At 39.0% G+C, this 17952-nt stretch overlaps 1 protein-coding gene across 1 annotated transcript; it reads right to left on the bottom strand.

Moving 5' to 3' along the window:
* Window positions 1-788: 788 nt before the first annotated feature.
* Window positions 789-3739, bottom strand: LOC118268964 (uncharacterized). The gene is made up of 3 exons (XM_035583805.2): window positions 3616-3739; window positions 2982-3040; window positions 789-2540 (listed from the first exon to the last, which is right to left on the bottom strand). The coding sequence occupies exons 1-3, from the start codon at window positions 3631-3633 to the stop codon at window positions 941-943; spliced, it is 1677 nt and encodes a 558-aa protein (XP_035439698.2). The 5' UTR covers window positions 3634-3739; the 3' UTR covers window positions 789-940.
* Window positions 3740-17952: the final 14213 nt, after the last annotated feature.

Below are 17952 nucleotides of genomic sequence, written 5' to 3'. Positions count from 1 at the left end.
CCAATAGTACCTGTATGTGTCCATAAACGTTTCAAAACAACTTTTCTAAAAATGGTAGTGTCCCATTAAAATAAGTTAAACTCAAGCATAAACTATAAATGCGCACAAAAATTTAATGTCATAAACACAAACACGTTGTTAAACAGATTTGATATTAAAAAAACCTATCCTTTTGTATCAATATTGCAAAATTAACAAACCAATCAATTAAAGTGATAAACGCAAATTCTTTTTAATGCAAAAACTTTGTGAATGAAATGCAAAATGCGAATTAATAGTCGTTTATGTAATTAAAGTCTGTTCACACGAGAGTGAAACTTAGTTGCGTGCGCATTCTTCCTGTTGTCTTAAGATCGCGAGCGGGCCTTAGATGCATCATTTCCTTTCGAGCTTACAACTGCGTGACGTAATCGTTGCTCAACAACCGTTAGTCAGCTGCAAGTATTATATTTCTCTGTCTGTATGTATCTGTAGGTCAATCGGCAAAACTGATCTGAGCTTACAGATGTATCTCCTGATCGAGTGTCGTTACATCATGTTACACTGATACGTATGCCGCTATCGATTGAAAGTAATTCTATTATTTAAGTGTCTATCATAAAGTCTATTTTATTTGTTATTGATTTATGTATTGGTGTGATGTTATGATGATCAGTGTGTGGTTATTTATTTACCTTTTTGTAACTACATGTTCGTGTTCGTTCGTGTGCGATGTGAGAACATTTTATTGTTGAATCTTTGACAGTTAGTTAGGTATTTCTACAGGTCAAGAAAATAAAACAAGAGAAAAAAATTAAATAACGTGTAATTAAACGAACAACAATAACTTAATCTATAACCTATTTACAATTAACAATGTTGTACTATATAACACTGGATACACTATCCATGGGCGTTTGAGGACTATGACTTAGTTGGTTTTATTAATACTAGGAGTGTGTTACTTTCGCTTGTGGTAGGGCCCGCCGCCGTGGCCAGCTCCTATGGCGTTTGTGTAACTGTCACCACCGAAGCCTCCTCCTCCATGACCTCCGTGACCTCCTCCGATGTCACCTAAGCTAAATCCACCGTGGCCGCCACCGCCGTGTCCGCCACTACCGTGGTCACCTCCAGATCCATGGCCTCCAAAGCCGACACTGTAACTGTCACCGCCTCCAAATCCACCTCCGCCTCCGTGACCACCGTGTCCGCCCCCGATGCTGTAGCTGTCACCACCGCCGTGGCCTCCGTGGCCGCCGCCGCCGCCTCCACCGAATGAATCGAAGCTTACACTGGAGTAGCTGTCATGGCCTCCGCCGCCACCGCCGCCGCCGTGACCTCCGATACTGTAGCTGTCATGGCCACCTCCGCCGCCACCGCCTCCATGGCCACCGATACTGTAGCTATCGATACCGCCTCCGTGACCACCGAAACTTCCTAGACCTGAGCTGCCGTGGCCTCCAGATGAATATCCACCTCCACCTCCTCCACTGTAGCTATCGTGTCCACCAGAGAAGCTGCTACCGTGATCATCGTGTCCTCCTCCAATGCCACCTCCGAAACCTCCGAAACTAGCACTGAAACCACCTCCGTGACCACCTCCGTGACCACCTCCGTAACCACCTCCGTGACCGCCGCCTGATCCTCCATGACCACCTCCGAAACCTCCGCCAAATCCACCTCCGAGTGAACCGCCATGGTCATGTTCATCGTGGCCACCGCCACCACCTCCATGGCCACCTCCGAAGCCACCTCCATAGCCGCCTCCTATACCTCCTCCGAAGCCGCCGCCGTGACCATGGTCATCATGTCCACCACCACCTCCGTGACCACCGCCAAATCCGCCGCCGAATCCGCCGCCGAATCCACCGCCTAGTCCACCGCCGTGACCATGGTCGTCGTGGCCACCACCTAAGTCTCCTCCGAAGCCTCCTCCGTGACCGCCGCCGTATCCTCCGCCTAAACCACCGCCATGTCCACCAAAATCTCCACCCCCGTGTCCGCCGAAGTCACCGCCGCCATGACCTCCGAAATCGCCACCGCCATGGCCTCCGAAGTCGCCGCCGCCGTGCCCACCAAAGTCACCACCTCCGTGTCCTCCAAAGTCACCGCCTCCATGTCCTCCAAAGTCACCACCTCCATGTCCTCCAAAGTCACCGCCTCCGTGGCCGCCGCCTCCGTGACCACCCAAGTCGTATCCTCCTCCAAAGTCATGTCCTCCGTGGCCACCGCCATGTCCACCTCCGAATCCTCCTCCAGAGCCACCGCCAAAGCCTCCGCCGTGACCACCGTGGCCGCCACCTCCGTGGCCTCCACCACCCTTCAGGTAGTCGGCGAAGCCTCCATGCAGGTGGTCAGAAAAAGATCCTCCATGGCCGCCGCCGCCGCCGCCGCCGCCGCCACCGTGACCACCCCCATGGCCACCTCCGTGTCCACCCCCGAAGCCTCCGCCTCCACCGCCTCCGTAGCCACCGCCGCCGCCGCCGTGTCCGTGGTCTTCATGTATTACTACTTCTTTGGAAGAGTGATGCTCTTCAGGTATATGCACCCGAATATGAACACTGAAACAAATACAAACACTTGTTATTTAGGTAGGTACTACAAACAAATAATTATGACACATTCTTGATTCTACTCTTCTAAAAATGTTCGCATCGTTATATACGTTTTTATATGCAACAGCACCTTTACATAGATAATAATAACGTAAATGAGGAACAATAGATCGCAAAGCCAACAGGTCAAACGTGGTACAGTGAAAACCTAGTGCAAGGGTGTAGTGCAGCTCTATCATTAAAACACAATAGCTCGGTTTTCACCATTTACCGCAATGAAGAAGCGTGAGAATCGTTATAGAAATCTCAACCAAATTGCTCCATCCACAATATTTTTTGCGGTTCCATCAACTTGTAGCGTGAATAATAGTTCTATCACTGATACTACCGCGTGCTAACTTGTGTTTGGAGAAATCTTGCAAGATAAGGGAACATAGTGATACTAACTGTTCATGTCCAAAAGTCGCCAGGCAGACGCCAACGCTAGCCAGTAGAAAGCAGCTCAGCTGAAATTATAACGTAAATGTCCATTTAGTTTGCATAATTGCTGTAATAACATGTAATTACTGCACGTTTGTGAATGCACCCTGTTCCCTGATTACTGTGCAGATATGTTAAATATCAAAATGAAAGTGGTCAGCGCAGTGTTGTGGGCTGTTACAGTCATCTCGTCGGATGTGGAGGTAGCAGGTCTCATAACAATCGCGTTACATAAACTTGCACTCCGTAATCAAAACTCTCTAATGAGACCTCTATGAATCGTCCACACATATCAAACATGTTTCTCTCTAATTACTATTAATTAATTTCGTATGACTTTTAATTTACTGCGACGGAATGTTCAGATTTTTTAAGTAAAAATTCACTCCTAATTAGTGTGTGATTTTACTTGACAGAAAATGTTTTTAATAACATTAAGGTACAAATCCACAATCCACAAACGCTTAATCAAGATGACACTTGTTTCCTAATCAATATTGATAGATCACAGTGATGCATGCGATGTATCGAGACGTGACACGCCCGCTGCGCCCGAGTCGGAAGTAGTTCGCAAACTCGCGTAAATAGTGATGTTACTCACGGCTAATCGGGAAGCCATGATGCGTGGGGAGTGAAGGTGCTGTAAAGGTCGCGCCTTCTTCGCTTCTCCTGGTACCGACGGAACGAACGAAACTACTCTTATGAGCTGTCTCCATCGCCGAAGCCTTTTATATGACAGTGAATGTACAAATCCCCTACTCCATGCGGTTTATTTTATATTGATAATATAAGTTTGTAATTAAAATTTTGTCTATCTACGGAAATAATAGTAAAATATGATTTCAGAATGTTTACCACATATACGATTGTCGTCAAAGCCGGTAAAGGTTTCTTAATCTGAGTACTATAAACATAATTACCTCGGTTTTGAATTTTATTTTCTGTTTTTGAAACGCCAACTTTTAATTACTCTTGGACACGCTAAAAATGGTTTTAGATTTTGTTGACTGTGACAGAAATTGAAGATTTTCGGTACAGAAATTGAATATTGTTTGTCAGGACAAAATAAATGACAAATACAAAGGGTACATGGTAGTTATTCCGGGTATTTGAAGTTGTCCTTAAAGACAATATTAAAGGTTTTTAAAATCCTACGTAGTCGATAGTCATCATAGGCTAGTTACCTATATAAATTCTACCTGTTTAGAAACGTCAACAACGATATTTTCTTATGACTTTTATAGGAAATGGTGCCTTATGACATCATCAGATTTTTAAATCAAATAGCCGACTTATTTCTAGAAAATTTTGAAAATTAAGTAGTTAGATGGTCAAATCTATGAATGAAAGTGTGATTATTTTTAATATTTAATTGTATCGAGAAGTCAAATTAAAAATTAATGTTGACTAAAGGAAACTACCCAATTCATACAATCATGATTTAATTCTAATATTTTAACGAGTATTACGACGCTTATAGTACTGTAGAACAAGTTCTAAAGATACAAAGAAACTCTGCATAAACTGACATCATCATCATCAGCTCATTTCCATCAACAGTTGGACACAGGTCTCTCCAAGCAACAAGTGTGTCGGACCCAAAAAAAAAGTAAGTATCATGTAATTTAAAAAGCCTAGAATCATTAAAACGATCACATCACACACACAGCCACGTAATTATTTTGATATTATGATAGTCCGGCAATCCGCGTCCAGTTCACTTATGTAACTATACGTAACCATGAATGAAGTTCTCCCATAAACACTTTGTGTTATACATAACTGCATGTTATAACAAATACTACGTAGGTACCTGCTGTATACAATAATCAAGCTTCTTTGTATGTTTTTGTATTTTGAATTCTACCATTATTTTAAGTAGTAAATTAGTGGTTTGTGATATGGTGTTCACATGGTTTTGAGCTATAAATACAGTATACATAAAGGTATGAGAAGTTAAATTGTCGTGTATCATTTTATTTTATTTTTATTGTTTGCTATGTCTACATACAAGTACTTAATCGTAGCGGCATGTAAATAGCTGTAGATTTTGATTTCTGTACCATAGAATATTGATGGTAAATAAAACCTATTTAAGTGGTTTAATTTAGAACTTTGTATTTAGTTATTTTTGATAAGTAGTTATCTCTTACGTAACCTTTCATGCATTCTTCTTCTGGTTGTCATATGGGGTGTGCGTAGAGATTACCGTCCAAGCATGCATGGAGATTATGGCCAACACGAGAATGTGTAGGAGAAGTCTATCAGACTTCTCCTAGTGCGTCCTTGTCCTAGTCCAGACGTCCTTGTGATAGAGCGTCGCGGGTGGTCGATGCCTATTGTTCAGTAATGGGTTGTAAAGCCCCGTTGATGATGCAATACAAACCAAGACCTTAACTCTAACCATGACTACACCAACCCTTACTGAAGTTGTGAGTGACGAATGGTAATCGTCCATTAAATCTAGTTAAGAAATCACAAAACTTTAGGATAAACCTTAGGAGAAGTAGAATAATTTTATTCACTGCTCTTCGCCGGCTTGTACTTTTACTGCTTTTGTCTTTTGATTCCGACACTCGACCAAAGAGGCAGTAAGGATCTTGTCTAGGGTTCAAAGTATTAGGGTTTAAAGTATCCCCAGACTATATAGATATTATTTTTCGAAAAGGTCTCAACTAGCAATACAGTCCCTAGTCCCACATTACTGAATATGAGTTCAGTAATGTGGTAGCATAACTGGAGGAAGGCAAGTCTTTCCCTGTACGGTCACAAATGCAATTCTTAATCCGTGGTATTAGGTTGATAGCTGCTGACTAGCCGGAGCTTCCTTATAGTCCGCAGCTGCGGAAAATCTGAGGGCCTAGTGGTTTTAGCAGGCCGTTTTCACTAACCACCCTTAACTGTCACTTAACTAAAATACACTTACAGTGATGTAGCACCTAAATTAAAACCCCTACTTGTACTGTTGACTTAGGTGTCACTTATAGGTCAGTGAAAACAACCTATCTTAGATAAGTGACATTTATTGTTATTTTTAGAGATTCCTTATTTAACCTCAATCACACAACGAAACGCAACTGTTGTTTCCCGTCGGTTTTCAGTGAGGCCGTGGTATCACTCCGGTCGAGCCGGCCCATTCGTGCCGAAACATGACTCTCTCACACTTGACTTGGATGGTTCAGGTTTACCTCAGAGCCCTGTTGCCCAGCCTCTTATCTGTCAAATGTGTACCTAGTCCCGTAGCTCGTAGTCCGCTTACGACACCCATGAAAACATCGTTACCACACGACATAGATCTGATGAAAAGTTACATTTTAAGGCATCTAGCAAACAAAAGACGACCTATAAACAAAAGAAATAATTACATAATCAAATTATGTTTGTTTGTTCAACGTATGCACGTCTGTCACGTAGGTAACCACGACGTGGTTAGCGCAACCAACCGTTAACCATGTTGGTTAAAAATCTCTCCTCGAGACCAGAGAACAATACTGGGTATAATTCTATTACAATTATGACAGGCATCATATTAAATAGATGTTTGATTAGAATATGTTGGCCGAGTATCCGGAAATAGAACTCAAAGCAGGATGTCTCGGGTTCAATTCTCAATTCATTAGTAAGTTACTCCAACAAGTAGGTCAAGATTTCCAAATAATACATGTTTGGGATAAGGAATAACAGGCACTGAATTTAATTCTATAACAACTTGTGAGAAGAGATTGCCCTAAACATGCTTCTCCTAGATAAAAAAAATAAACATTAACTTTTTACTTGTTTTGTTTGTTATACTATTTTTTGCTGTAGTTACCTACATACAGCCTTTTCACACGGCAGCCAAGTTTTTTAAAGGATCTCTTTTGATGGCAAATGTGTTTATTTACTAGTATGCACACGAGCATCCCGCATGCGGGATCCTGCAAAAAACAGATCCTGTCGAATTGTGCCATTCCGTTTTGTCACTAGAAACTGGATCCGTAGTCCAGTAAAAAGCAGGATCCCGTTTAATCACACATATCTTACAATAGTAGTGTTCACACGGCTTAATGCGACCGGTGGATACTGGTTTTGCGTGATAGTGACATACCACTATCCACCGCACCTTTTTTTTGAAGGCGGAAAATCATCCAATGACTTCTCCCGCCTTGGGCGAGGCGGGAGGGAGTGTTAGACTCATACTGACTAAAAACCACCCCGTTCCTACTTCTGCCCTTCGAGCCGGATCCCCGGTAAACCTGCTAGATAAGTAGTCCGCGCGGAATTATTCCAGAATCTTCTATTTCGCTACCGACTCTGATAATACCAATATAAAATTAGTAATTTCACCTGATCAATTTTCAGTATCGGAATCGTTAAAAACAGGATGCACCCGTAATTCATACGGTAGTCTAGTATTGCGGAACAAGCTTTTTACAGAATCCTGCAAAACTGAACTGCTATGGTGAAGTTGTGAACACAGCGTCTAATTTAGCAGGATACCGTAAAAAGTTGATCCTGCAAAACTTGACTACCGTGTGAAAGAGATGTTAGATGAATTCACGAAGACGGCTATACAATTACTACTTTTACGCGAACATAGCCGTAGGCTGAAGCTGGTCTTACATAATAATTAATTAGACAAGACTGTTTGTGGTCACAATTATACAAACCCAATGGAAAAAGCCAGTAAACTTCTGAATAGACAAAAATAGATTGTGATTTGAGCAAAGTTCTTTCAATTTCAATATTTCACTTGTATCTAATGAGAAATAGGAATATTGTATTCATACACCATTCCCTCCCTTTGATGATTGTAGAAATTCGAAACACTCATTATACTTTTTCTTAGCCTCAGAATCGGACTCGAGACCCCTTCCTCAGTAGTAATTACAACCAATAAACAGACAGTTAGTTGCTAAAACTAGAGAACTTAATTTGTTTAAGTATTTGATTGAAATCTACAGTTAGAATAAACGTTTAAAGTGAAGTTTAATAATGGGCCCAAACTTCGTTCGCCGAGTTCAAGTTCGCAATGATGGCATTCCCTGAAAACATTTATATGTCATTATCAAAACTTTTACCGTGGCTGTCATAAGCTGACTAAGAGCGCCTTCAAATTAACATTTGCCCAGCGTAGCCGTTCATCGTACGCCTACGCTGGGCAAATGCTTGGCAAATCATTCTTTTATGGAGGATTCCCAAAGTCTAGAAGTAGACTCTCACTGAAAGTCTCTCAGTGATGACTATGATGAATATTCTCGTTGCAAACTTCGTTCATTAGAAAGTACATACATAACCTTGTAAACTTTAGTTTTTTTAATAGGTGTCTTATTGACCATAATATTAAGTACCAGGTTTCAGTCATTTATAAAGTACCAGAACATCTCATTATCTAACCACAAATATGATACAATATGCATAAACATAAAAATACGTGTTGAAACTTTTTTTACCAATTTTGCAAACAACATAGGTATTTAGACTGGCGTCTATTTACCTACTGAATCATTTTTGCTGCCTGCACGACTGTAGGTCAGTTCTATATTACATACTAAGTATATTTATTAAGAAGAATATAGTTAAACAGACTTGTTTTGGCCCTCAGATAGAATGAAACACCGTGTATTATCACTACAATGCAACAATTAATAAAATAATACTTTAGCGTAACACTACTAGTTTTAATCTCAGAAGGAATGCATTTTTATTTAATAGAATACTCTTTTCACCATTCCAAACGACAAACAAACCATTTTTTACCTGATTTTCATTCACATAAATATTTATAGACTCCTACATCCTTATCACATTCTAAGAAATATTCGAATACTCCTATCTAATATTTTGCATATATAAACAAAGCTATAGTACACATAATTTACTCAATTGGATTTACCTGCATCTCAAACAAAAAATATGCACTTGAAATCATAAACAGTTTTACGTAACAAATGTCATTATTAAGAAAAAAGTTTTATAAATGTTTAGAAAGCGAGATCCTGGTGGTTTTGAAACAGTCACTCAGTAACAACAATTTAATACTTAAACATAGTTTACACGAGTCTGTACGAACACTAGATTTCAAAATGCTACTGTTACTCGCGCACTCAGAGTCATTTAATGGTTACTTAACCCAGTCCTTAGCAATTGTTTTCCACAAAAAATCGTTACTAAGGAATAGTTTAATTAAGCATTAAATGACTCTCACTGCCGCACTCAGAGTCATTTAACGATTACTTAAACTATTCCTTAGTAACGATTTTGTATGGAAAACAATTGCTAAGGACTGGGTTAAGTAACCATTAAATGACTCTGAGTGCGGCGGTCAGTGTGGCAGTTAGTGTCATTACAAACTTTGAGATGACTGTTTCTTCGGCTGAGTGGTTGTAAATGAGACTTCTGAGTTTTGGATTTCTCTCCTATTGACTCTAGGAACCCAACTACGGGAACTGTCAAGACTTTTAATAATATTACCGATACAGTTCCTACAACATAAATGACAAAAGACTTCCCATCTTTTACATAGGACCAATATCCATCCAGTCGTTCTTAAAGTAGGTGGTAGAAGATCCTTGCGTAAGTATCTTCTACCACCTACTTTAAGAACGACTTCCTAATGTCATATCACTTGAAATACACGTTAAATTCAAAACAAAACGTCCATTTATAAAAGAATTTTATAATTCACACGAACAAGGTCAAGTTTCATTATAATATTTTATTTTATTTTTTTCAACAGTTCTCTCTATCACATAACCATCTCGGTAACTTCCGTTGTTGTTAATATTTATTAAGATAAATAAACAATAAATTATCTTGTGTTTTAAGTATTACGATCTGATATTAAAATAATTAAACTACAGCATACCTAAAGCATAAATTAAATGACTATAATTATAATCCAATGATGTTTTATTTTTTTTCTTTATTATAAGCTCCTAATTTTATTACTACGGTGAACAGAAACATTACTAATGAAGATGATGATGGTTCACTCCATTTTTTACTGAGTTTAGATAATTTATAGAATAGAGGTTCAAGAATGATGCGGAAACAATGATGGTAAGTGATCAAAGCTATCCATGAACCCGTAGCAAAAAGGTTATTCACTTTTTTTAAAGGACGAACCTCCTCAGACCAGCCGACCTCATGGGGGGTGTTTCGCTTGACCAGAACCAGACCCATGCGTATGGTCTCAAATAGCCATGAAGTCACCACAGATGGGCCCCTGCAGGGCTGAACCCGACCCGGCGCTGCGGGCTACCTAGCCGGTTTACCGGGGCTCCGGCTAAAAAGCAGGAGTAGGAATGGGGTGGTTTTTACGTAGCAGTCTATAATTTGCCCTCACGGGGAGTCGGGGCGTAGGTTATTGATAAATGTAACCTAACCTGACTGCACCGCGTGGCTCCCTTAAATGATACTTACCACCGTACTCAGAGTCATTTCACGGTTACTTAACCCAATCCTTAATAATAATTGTTTTCAGAACAAAATCGTTACTAATGAATAGTAATCATTAAATATATCTGATCAAATCTGCTGAGTATAGCAATTAGATTCAAATCGACGAAAACTTAACCACACATCAGTTTTGCAACGAAAGCGTTTTCATCAAGAAACCCGGAAGTGTTTGACTCATAAACAGACATCTAGCTGAACCAAGAACTGTGAACTCATTGCCTCTGCACACGGTGACTCACTATAAAAATAAAAAAGCCACTAGCGGTGAGACTCGAGCCAAATTACAATAATGAGCTCGAGAAAAGAAAGCAACACATACTTATCATACTTAGGTACTTAATACAAACACTTTATTTTAAGAAAATTACTTTTATGAAGACTACACGTTTAAATGTCTAATTATGTTCACACAACAACGCTGCGGTTTCTTATTTCATCCTCTCTGTTACTTTAAGCAACAATTGGTGTAACAAAATAATAAGTGATAGGTAAACGTGCACTATGGATACCGATATTACATTATGTAACATAAATACATAATCCAAGACTTCGGTTTACATATCACTCGACATTTTCTTCAAGAGCTTATTGGTAAAAGTGTTGCATCTTATGTTATTGCGTCACACTTTGCAAGATAAAATTTGAGCTGAACGGCATAATTTTACAAAGCAAATTGCTCGCCTCCATACGTTTACGTAGGTGGTAAATAACATTTGCATGAGATAGCATAAATCATTTTAATGGACCCAACTCGCTATTACCTAATTACAACCAAGATGTACACGTTAATTAACTAAACACGCGCCGTTATATTTATTATCTACATTATTTATGTATTTTATATTATAACAATAATATATTTTTTTTATATTATAGTAATAAAAAAAACTGCACATTTGGTGGCTGGGCAACCGGCTGCCACGCAACGTGTAGCGGGTTCGATTCCCGCACGGAGCAACTCTTTGTGTGATCCAAAAATTGTTGTTTCGGGTCTGGGTGTCATGTGTATGTTGAACTTGTATGTTTGTAAACGCACCCACGACACAGGAGAAAATCCTAACGTTTAAAAAAAAATACTATGTAACATGTACCTTTCTGACTTCACCACTTACCAATTTCGCAAATGCGGAACAATTAGCGGTGATGAAATTAATCATTCGAGATCTTTACGAATTGATGGTTGCAGAAGTGGCAAATACATAAATTTCCAAGACCGCAGCCGTTATTGTCTATGTAATCTAAAAAAAAACCAATCGGTCATTAACCTATGCCAAAGACTGTATGAGGCAACAGAAGAATAATAGTTATTAATAATTGTTATAGAATATGATTTCGACATGGTTTAAGAATCATCGGACCTTTGCTCGTCTGACGGCTACCGTGCAAATTGGTAGACAATATTGTCGGCTGTTATGTGAAGAATAGTGCATTTTACACACTAGGAAATAAAGTTTAGTTCTCCATTTGAGGTATTATCTGTGAGTTATAAAGTTATGGTAAATCTTTCTCCTATTTTCTCAACTGTATAACCAAAACTGATTCACTGACGCACTCAGAGACATTTAATGATAACCGAAACTATTTCTTAGTAACTTTTGTTTCGAAAACAATCGCTAAGGACTGGGTTACTTGACTTAATATCTTATGTTCCCTAATTGGGGCAGAGGGTGTCCATAGAAGTCCTCCATCGCGACCGATCTTGAGCTTCCCGCTTCATCTCGCTCCTAGGACTGGATTAAGAAACCATTAAATGACTCTGAGTACGGTAGTCAGACTTTATCATCTTTATCAACATACACCTCATATACTTATTTCCAATCTCTTTTTTCCAGTAGAAAACTTTACCCAATCCATATACCAAACCCTTAGTTCTCTTGACAGTTTCACTTATTGCCAGAAGAAAACGGTTCACCAGTTTTAAGTTCTAACAAAACGCTCTTTCCGTGTCTCTAGGAGAAACTAATTCGCTTATTATGTTGATTATGCTAATGATCAACTCAGGAACACCTTGGACCTTAGGCTACGTAATCGTTTGAACAAAATGAGCGAGGAAGCACTTTGGTGTATTTGCTTAGTACTCACTGATTCTTGTATTTCTTCCATCTCTTTTTGAATGGATGCTACCTACCTATACAAAACAGATGGTTTTGTTGATAATGAAAGCTTTTGCTAGAGGCTAACCCATCAGAATAGATCACACATCATTATAATATTAAAAAGAAATCGGTCCATAATCGTCTCATCTGTCTGAAATACATACATACATACATATCGTCACACCTTTAATCCCCGAAGGGGTAGGCAGAGGTGCACATTATGGCATGTAATGCCACTGTGTACACCCACCTTTCACAATTTATATTATAAGTCCCATATGTAATAGGTGGTGAGCCTATTGCCATATACCGGACACGGAGTAATTTTCGAAAAACCGAAAACGGCCCAGTAATCCTCGCCCGACCTGGGAATCGAACCCGAGACCCCTTACCCGGCAGTCACAGTTGCAATCACTCGGCCAACGAGGCAGTCTGTCGGAAATAAAATTAACCAAAATTAGTTCAACAATTTTCGCAGAATAGCGCTGATATTGCTCAGCTACGCAACACAGCATTGTTTCTCCTTTGACATTTACCTTCAATGAGAACTTGGTAATGACAGTCATTGGCAAGGGCAATTGTTATAATACGAAATTCAAATTAAAAACGAATTAAACGTGAAAGTTTTCGTTACGAGACTCAACCAATTGGGAGTGAACCTACTCCAACACTGAAAACAATTCCAGACTATTTGTTATACAAGTATTGCTGAAAAAATCAATAATTCCAATAAGGTTTTGACCATTTTTTTTATTTTATCCAAAAACATTTGCTCTGTCTTTACTAAAGACGACGAGACATCAATACATTTGACTGTCTAATTGGATTACCTACTGATGTCAACCTGATAGCTGTAGCTACAGCACTTTGTCTGCAAATGTTGATGTGCGTGTGATTACAGCTCAAACTTTTCCCTCCGAGATTCACAGATCCGTTCTCTCGATGGCCATTACGGCACCTTATTCGTTTAGTTATTTATTATGTAAGTAAAGTCAAAGTTCATTATATTTACTGTAGGACGGCATGGCTCTTACATTTATGCACAAAGCGTCCGGTACGCAACTCGAATCACATAATGTTGCTCTCATAAGTTGGCTGGCTACAAATGAAGCCAATTTTTGTGTGAAGTTGACTGAATGAGGTCAGTCAAATGCTTTTGGATTTAGGTTTGTCATACTTTTATTTTTAAGCGGGGAAAATCATCCAATGATTTCTCTCGCGTTAGGCAAGGCGAGAGGGCGTATCAGACTCCGACTGAATAAAAATCACCCCGTTCCTACTCCTGCTTTTCATGCCGGAGCCCCGGTAAGCCCGCTAGGTAGTCTGCAGCTCTGAATCAGGCATTAGCCCTAGTGGGCCCCAAGGTGCAGTGTGTTATTGAAGACAGAGGTGGTCCTTATTAAGGATAAGTTGGAACAAGCTCGTCCAGTTTAACCATCACGATTTGCTCTATAGTCTTAGCCTAGGTTTTAAGAGAAAATCAAACTGTGATGTGCTATTGGAGAGCGAAAAGAGAAACGGACTAATAATGCCGATGAATCATCATCAAAAATTAAGCTTTGAAAATGAAGTAAGAGCCCGTCTGTAATAATGTTTTGGGACACAAACATGGAAAAAAGCAATCAGGAATCTGTTACACAACGACAGTAAACTCCTCTAAATGCAAAAAGGGAGGCCACTGGCCACTAATACAAGCTGAATTGGGTAGACTACAGACAGATATGACATGTGTAACCAAGTATAGCTCAGTCAAATACCAAAAAAAAGTCCGAAACAGACAGACTAGGTTCATAAAAACTGTAAATAGCTACTCAATTGCGGTCAAACGGTCATCACTGACCGTGGGTAACCTACAATAACTATAAAACCTGACTAGTAAATAACATCCGTAACTATGTAACTCGATTACATAATCTATGTTATTGTAATCGGTCGTTGATTCCTTTCTCGGGTCCCACACTCGTTTAGCCAGCTCAAATTGATCGTTATTGAGAGAATCGTTATGGGTAATGAGGACGAGTTCTTGCTTTACAATGGTCACTGTCTACTAAAATTGTACTGTTAAAAACTTAAAGAATATTTCACTTTATGTTATAATAAATTAATTAAATTAACCTATCTACAGGATATGTCTATTATGATGAGAAACGTTCAATAGTCACCTAGCTCTCACTGTCTCATCATACCCTGGTTGTTATCATCAGAACATACATAAAACGACTACCTCCGGAGCTCCGGGGTCCCCAATAGCATAACATATCCCTAGGAAGACACGTGCACATTCTTACGTGACCTTTGGCTGGAGAGTTAGAGTATCCAAATATCTCCGAAGACTGCTCGTTCAAGTTTGAGTGCCAAATGATTATACTGAAAAAAGTTAGGTAGAAGCCGTATTACATAGGTCTAATGATTACATAGCTAGCGAAAGTTTGTTGTCACATCAAATGCACTTAATAGAAGATTAAATAGGCAGATATGTTTCGTATAGCACACTAAATACACACAGATTTAAATAACACACAATTACTTGAACTTAGATGTTTAAGTAATCGTGACATTAAAACACATTTTCGATTAATTCAATGATCTGGAAATCAAACACAAATGACCTTTGATCAGTCAATGATTGTCAAGAAACCTCTCATACATAGTGGCATAATTGCTATATAAGTACATACATCGCAAAGTACCTTTTGAATTTGGTGTCCATGGATGGTGGGAAATCCTCATGGAGCCCTCTCGCCTGGGAAGGACGAAAGGGACTGTCAGACTCTTACTGATTAAATCCCACCCCGGTATCCCGTCGCACACATGGGTACGACATCACCTCTATAAGCGAGCAATAGATCATCAGGAGGACTCGACCTTAATCCTAAACCAGGTTTTTGGTATTTGGCAAATTGGAACAAATTTGGTATTTTAATAATAGCACATCATTCATAAAGGGTAGGAAGGTTAACTTTGGGTTAGGTTCACTTAGTTTCAGAATAGTAAGGACTTATAATTATGAATAATGATGAAAAATGAATCTTTAGATCTCTATCAACGGATCTCTATCTCTAGATCCGGGTATTAAATAAATGTGATATACTCGTATGACATTTAGAGAACTAAACAAATAGATAGTTGAATATTAAGTAGAGGTCAAAAAGCCACGCAAAATGTATTGTGGAAAAGAAATTATGAAACATTCAGGAAGTCGAGGTGAAAGAGGTTAGCTACTCTACCCACATAGGGGTCTTAAGTGTCATTCAACCACACATTAGCATAGCACAATTATTTAGTTTAATTCATAACAAAACCGAACCAATCCGTTACATAAACTTATGCCGATGATTGTTACATAATACGACATTAGTTTACCATGTACGGCGTACACGCATATGGAGTCCATGTATTAATTATAACTTAATTGAAGTGAAATCATTCCAATCCATCACATTGAATTAAATAAAATTATCGTGAGATAAGAGATAGGAGAAATCGTATGAAATTAGGGGAATTTGATGATAAAAAATCCCATGTAATATTGCTTCTGAAAACCATTTCATTCCTTAATACGATCCGACATACGTACCTACCTATATAATATTGTATAGTCCTTTCTTATAAATCTTATTATTGTTTTAAATAATAGGTAGTGAGTAATATTATAGTCCAAGAAACAAAACAGTATATCTCGTCCCATCATTACAGTTCATTGACAATGAACTAACGGAGAATATGGCAAAAAGCTCAAAAAAACAAAACGACGTACGACAAGTTGAAGATGAATACTATAGGTACAAACAATAACATGTTCATGCGATTTTCGCTCTTACCGTCATTTAAATTAACACTAGATCGCGAATAATTTGATTCGCCATCAAGTTTGTGTTCGTAACACAAATAATTGTATGGCCGCGATTACGTGAGTTTAAGTCACGTTCACTTTTATTTTTTCGAGAGGAAATATCAGTTGCAGTGTTACATAAGGCTGGATGTGGCCGCACTCCGTACCACGTGTGACCTTATCTCATTATCAGACCATGTTCACTGCACGTTGGTATGTATGAGTACATTCATACATTTTCCGGTCTGAAATCAAAACAACATTTTTGTGCTGGTCCATGAATTAAGAAATGACCGAACGACCAGTAAGAAAACAGACCCTTTTTTAAAAGTCTTTAGCAACTTATTTCCTTTTGAGTATTTTCGATAAACCCTGGGATCTTTTTAATTAAGTATGAAAATTGGATAACATTCAGGGACCCATCGAAAAAGCTCGCTGAAAAGACCTAGGTATCATTCTGCATCAAATCGAATATTTATGACCAACACTATAATCAATTTATAGTAGTTATACAGGTACGAGTAGGTACCTACGTCAATTAAACCTGTTTAATAGAAACGTAAAAAAGTAACATGTACAACCACTTCACATTAAAAAAACTTCATGTTCATTATACCAAAAAAAAGGCTATCTTGATCTTCCATTCATGCACTTGATATGGAGTGTTTAGTCATAAGTCATAAGTAGGTACCTCCTGACACTTATATCTAATACTATATTGTACACAGAACTGGTCGCTTAGACGGAGGCAGTAGAAAGCTCCGGCCAGTGCACTTATACGCCTGCATTCAGGAAATAAGGAAACGCTGCTGTGTAGGAGAACTGAGAACTGGTTCCTGCAACTAGGTATATCAGCACGCGTTGAACTGTCATCATACCGACAGCAACATACACGATTTGTCGATTACCGTTGCAGAAATGAGACTTTGTAAACAACAAATGCATCTTGTTTTTACAAGTATAGCCGCGATCTAGGATTTTGTGCAAAGCCGTGTTTGTGTTATGCGTTTACAAACATAAGAATTTGACCCGGAAATAATAATTAAAATAACATCATAGTTACTCTACTTTACATGCTTATCTACTAAAAAAGCTAGCATTGTCTGTGTGCTCTTCACATCTTGGTTATCAAACAAGACGACTTACTTCCAGTTATATTTTAGTTCATAGTTTTTAAAGTCGGTTTGTGATGATATGCGAACAGGTGCGGGGCCCGTAGCATTTGCTGCCTCTTGCTATGTGGCCAGTCCTTCAGTCTGTGTCTTCCTGTTTCAATCTCGTTGATTACTTCAAAACGAAAAGACACAATAAGGTAGTTTCCCATGCGTTACCCAGCTAACCTGTATCTTTTTTTCCAACCATTCTTCGAATTTACAGGGATTGCCTCAGCTCCTTTTTTAACCCAAACCCGCCTCAATCTACTCAAGTCGTAGCAACTCCTAGTAAGGGAGGATTTACAACAAATACCACTTTCAAAAGTAGAACCTACCTATATTACCTATTCTTGAACATCCTTGAGAGCTGACGGCTAATCTAAGGCAATCCTTAGTTTTGACACAGCTAAATTAGT

The sequence above is a fragment of the Spodoptera frugiperda genome, chromosome 25 (assembly GCF_023101765.2).
Source record: "Spodoptera frugiperda isolate SF20-4 chromosome 25, AGI-APGP_CSIRO_Sfru_2.0, whole genome shotgun sequence".
NCBI lineage: Eukaryota > Metazoa > Arthropoda > Insecta > Lepidoptera > Noctuidae > Spodoptera > Spodoptera frugiperda.
The sequence above is the reverse complement of the archived record's forward strand: the minus strand, read 5'-3'. Positions and strand labels throughout refer to the sequence as shown.

Excerpts from the sequence above, each read along its gene's own strand:
- LOC118268964 (XM_035583805.2), bottom strand. Across the intron at positions 2,541-2,981 it reads GCGACTTTTGGACATGAACA|TGTTCATATTCGGGTGCATA; the intron begins GTTAGTATCACT and ends TATTTGTTTCAG.